Here is a 5193-nt window from a genome sequence, read left to right on the forward strand (position 1 = left end):
ATGAGTGCCCAAGGCATCCAGGTAAGCAGATACCAAAGACCTAACTAGGGGTGCACCACAGCCACCACAAATTTATCAAATTCAAAATTGCAAACCCAAAATCAATCATTGTAGATAACTATACCACAGGGGAACTTTACATACAATTAAAGTATTAATGGTTTTTAACCAGATTGAAGCAGATGTGTAAGATAATGATCATCAAAGGACTGATAGCGGTGCACCCTGAGATCGATATAGGAGCCAAAAATAAAACATAATCGCCTGAGGCAATTAAGTGTGGTCTGAGAAGGTAACGGCGACACATCACAGTCCTTGCAGGGTAGTCATATGTTTACTGGTGGCTGCATTGGGTTTACGAGGCAGATAAAATATTATAATACCACAGATACTTATGGTGGTCGAACAATAGAGTCTCAGAAACATGCCAGGGCACCACAGCCAGCAGAAAATGAATGAACATATGGACTGCTATCTACGGGTATCTAAAAAAACTAAAAAAAACATCAGACATTTCAGTTCTGTAGAAAGAAATCCTCTAGCTCAGGGATCAGCAGCCTCTGTCACTCAAGCTATGGTGAAACTACTACTCCCAGCATGCACACTTGCTTGACTGTTGTTGGAAACTTCCATAGAAGTAAATGGAGCATGCAGAGAGTTATAGTTTCACAACAGCTGGAGTGCCAGAGGTTGCCGACCTCTGCTCTAGGTTCAACTACGAGAAGGCATTCTTCAGTCTATGAAGGAGTAGAGGATGTACCCAGTCCAGGAGATCCCATCATAGCTGGGTTACGCTTGTGCCTGAGTTGCCACAATCTAGCCAGGCGCTGAATCAACGGAGCAGGTCCAGCTGGTTGATCAAAGGCAACTCCTTCTCGTTGCAAAATATCACAGCCTTCCTTTAGATCCAAATTCTAATATTTGCTCTCCATTTACAGTTTTCCAGCTCTTCCAATTTAAAAAGGACCTCTCACCACTCCTGACAGGCCTGTTTTAATTGATACATGCATTCCCCATGTAATAACAATTCTGGAGAATCTATTCTTATGGCTCTATGTTGTGTCATTCCTTTATTATTCCTACTAGAAGTTATGACTGAATAGCTAGCAGTCTGCAGTAAGGGTACAGAGGGGAGGTAACCAGTTAGGGGTGTGTCCCCGCACAGACTGACTCTATCCAATCAGAGCTGCCATTGTCAGTCTGTGCAGGGACACACCCCTAACTGGTTACCACCCCTCTGTCCCCTTACTGCAGACTGCTAGCAATTCATTCATTACTTCTAGTAGAAATAATAAAGGAAAGGCACAACATAGAGCCATAAGAATAGATGCTCCAGAATTGTTATTACATGGGGAACGCATGTATCAATTAAAATAAGCATGTCAGGAGGAGTGGTGAAAGGTCCTCTTTAAGCTCCAATTGCATCCAGTCTGTGGACAGGCTCTTGCAGGGGAGAATTATCCTCCTTCATGGCATCAACTGCTTCGTTATTTTATCATCAATTCAGAAACACTAGAACCCAAGCCGTGTAGCTGTTTAGTAAAATCCGCAACTGCTTTAGATAATTCCGATGCAGAGTTTCTTAATGTTAGCGTAAAGTTCACTAGGATCAAATGCTGGTGGTGGAGGTCCCACAACAGGGTCCGGTTCAGATGGTAAGAGTGAATGTGTGCTGTTGGTTGGTTGGTAAAGCCAGTTTAGCGTAAAGGAGTACAGTTTCCACGGCTGGGGTTAAGCAGGTGCTATGGAGGCCCCTGCCAACCACAACTTGAGAGGAGCAAATCTGCTGCGCAGCCACTTAAGTCCCAAGGTAAGGGATACAAAGTGGCAGAACACAGTTAAGCTGGCATGCTAGGCTGCAGAATGTCTACAGTCCTTCCTCAAAGACTGGGTACGGCACTCTAAAAAAATGTAGGGCTAGATTCCTTGGTGAGTTAGGACAAGGTGGGATAGGAGGAGATGAAGAGTCTGTTACGTCCTGCCCTGACTATGTACGGAGGTCGGCCAGAATTGCAGCACGTGTTTAGTGTTCTGTTTAGGAGCCGTGCTGGATCCGCCTCCCATCAGGTTCACTGGGTGGGGTCATTAGTTTAAATAGCTCTCTATCCCAGTGCTCTGAGCGGGTTATAGAAATCATTCTGGCCTTGGAAGAAAGGAGGGAAGGTTGTCTGTTCCAGTTCAGAAAAGATAAGTGTGGTTTCAGTTTTTGTTGTTTGCTATCTTGGTTGTGTTGGTGTCATCTCTCCCATCCAGGTTCTGTGCGAGCAGGCTGCTCCTATTCCCCTTTTCACCATCTCAGGGAATCTAGGGTGGTTTTTAGCCCAGGCACGAGGACACATCATTCCTACCATTAAGGTGTGTATGTGGGCTGAGCAGGGCAGGGAGAGAAGTCAGGGAGTTGCTAGGAGGTGACCCTTCCCCTGCTTCTCGCCTAGAGCCTGGTTTGCTGGTTTATCTGTATGTCTGAGATCCCGTCCGGCGTGACAGAGTCAGGATGAAAAAGGTATAAGGTGGATTGTGACTGCAAGCTGCGGGAGTTCTTAGACATCATGTCTGCTTCCCTGCACAGTGAGGCCATGCTCCTCCAAGTTATATTTTAAGTTAGTGTTTCTGTGGACCTTTAAAACAGATGAGTTCTCGGGGTGCTGAAAATCAGGCCCTCAGCATTCTAATATTTAAGGCCTGGGCTAGGGGTAAGCCATGATTATGCTTATCCTGAAAACCCCTTTAAGGGTCTGACTGAGAATATACTGTATAGCTGGGCTAACAAGTTCTTCAGAGAATATGAGAAACAGCAGAACCCAGAAAAATAACCATTGTTCTACTGCAGCAAAGACACATAAAACCACCCAGGAATCTGGGGATGTATGGAGCATCTATTGTATGAAGACTGTGATCTGTATTTGTGTGATTGACTATAGAGGTTGTGCAAAGGTGCAGTATGCTTTCACATTTTATTGACCACAAACATGGAGGAACTGCCTTGACAAACTTTTTAACTAATGATCTAATCTAGAAAAAGAGAGAACACAACATCTACACTTTATTATCTCCTCCAATGTCTCCTCTTGTTATCTCTAGTTATTGTATTTAAATGGTATTTTACATCGTCTCATCTTTTTTCCATTCAGGTTCCTACAATAAAGGATCCGCTCAGTGGATATCTTCTATATAAGATCCTTCTCCTGATTGACCCATCAAGGATGGATAGGGACAGGGACAAGATGGCGGAGAGTATAATAAATCTCACCCTAGAGATCCTCTTCCGGCTTACTGGAGAGGTGAGAGATTCTGATGATGTCACATTACTTCGTCTTATCTATGTTACTAACAGATGGACATGACTGGAGAGGTGAGGGACTCTGGAGATGTATGGAGTGATATTTATTACTGTGTCTCTCCATAACCAGGACTACACAGTAGGGAAGAAGACCTCTAGTGAGCGCTGTCAGGACCCTGTGTCTGAAAGACAGGAAAGAACCCTGAGCCCAAACCTGGGGCCTCCACCTCACCTCCTGATACATGAGGAAATCAATAGAAACAAGATCCTAGAACTCATCAATAAGATGATTGAGCTGCTGACTGGAGAGGTGGGAATGCTGGGACATTATACAGGAATGCTATGAAGGGATCTGGGTGATGACTGTATCATTGTTTTGTCAGGTTCCTATAAGGTGTCAGGATGTCGCTGTCTATTTCTCCATGGAGGAGTGGGAGTATTTAGAAGGACACAAAGATCTGTACAAGGACGTCATGATGGAGGATCACCGGCCCCTCACATTACCAGGTAATAGACATAACTAAATCCACACGTCCTCATTATCTGTATGTAAGGAATGAATTCAGTCACTGGATGTGTTTCCTACAGTAAAAAAGAAGAGAAGAACACCGGAGAGATGTCCCAGTCCTCTTCTTCCACAGGATGGTTCAGAGGAACATCACAATGTCCCACAGGATGATCAGGTAGATGGTGTTAAGGTCTCATGAAATGTTCCCTATGATCTGTAGAAGGCTATGAAGATCTTGTGTTCAGTCTTGTTTTATCCGCCAGTATTATATGTTTTATTCTTGTATAATGAGAAAGATGGAGATGGCAGGATTACAGCTAACCATAGACATTACATGTTGTCTGGATCTTCTCACATTTTTCTGACTATGGAGACTGCTGGTCGGAATGAGGAACCAACAATTTGCATTTATACAGGAAACCTGCAGATATTTGGGTCAGATGACTCCTGCTACCTGGTCTTTTTTGGTTATCATGTTAATTACTGATCTCTGGTCATATAAAACCTTCCACACGACTTCTCCAACCATCTGATGACTTCTACAATATTTCTTTCACAGCTTGTGAATTCAGGTGAAGATCTGAACAATATTAATCCTACAGATGTGAGGGGTGATGAGCAGAGTACAGAGGACATTCCTACAGATAACCACCCAGGTGAGTAGTGATGAGCGGCAGGGGCAATATTAGAATTCGCAATATTTGGTAGAATATTTGTCATATATTCGCGAATTCGAGATTATTTTCTTGACTGCGAAAAATCGACAATGTAATATTCGCGTAATGCGCGCAAAATACAGGCGTGGGTCACTATAGATACATTTTTCAAGCTGCTAGAAGTTTACTGAGACTGGAGAAAATGGTTGGCACGGAAGAACATTACAATAGCTTTATATGCAGATAGAGTGTTCCAATATATTCGCGATTGTGAAATCGGCACTAATGATGCGAATATTTTGGCGCAATACGTGCAACTTCACATTTTAACAGGTCTGACTACTTATTAGTTACATCACAGCACTATGTATGTAGCATGTATGTATGGACAGCAGAACCTATCAGCTACACTATATCAGGATATAACCTACACTGACTATCTCCCCCTAACTATCTGTATTATATATATATAAACTAACTAACTAACTAATGTAATGACACAGGAAAGCAGAGAGCACAGCAATAATACTGCTATCTCTCTCAGATCTGCAAAATACTGCATACAAGGGCTGCTGGGGAGGTTCTTATATAGTAAGGGGTAGGCAACTTTCCTATTGGTTGCTAGGGATGTTGCTAAGCTCAGACAAAGAATTGCAGCCTTCTCATTGGCCCACAAGCAAGAAAGGAGGTTACTAATGAAAAAAAATAATGTAGAATATTCAAAATTACGAATATATATCACTATATTC

General features: G+C 43.0%; 1 protein-coding gene across 1 annotated transcript; it reads left to right on the plus strand.

Annotated features, from left to right (window-relative positions):
• Nucleotides 1-3224: 3224 nt before the first annotated feature.
• On the plus strand, nucleotides 3225-3811 carry LOC122940033 (gastrula zinc finger protein XlCGF66.1-like). Its single transcript, XM_044296336.1, has 3 exons — nucleotides 3225-3281; nucleotides 3411-3590; nucleotides 3664-3811. The coding sequence occupies exons 1-3, from the start codon at nucleotides 3225-3227 to the stop codon at nucleotides 3802-3804; spliced, it is 378 nt and encodes a 125-aa protein (XP_044152271.1). The 3' UTR covers nucleotides 3805-3811.
• Nucleotides 3812-5193: the final 1382 nt, after the last annotated feature.

Source organism: Bufo gargarizans, chromosome 6 (genome assembly GCF_014858855.1).
Source record: "Bufo gargarizans isolate SCDJY-AF-19 chromosome 6, ASM1485885v1, whole genome shotgun sequence".
Classification (NCBI taxonomy): Eukaryota; Metazoa; Chordata; class Amphibia; order Anura; family Bufonidae; genus Bufo; species Bufo gargarizans.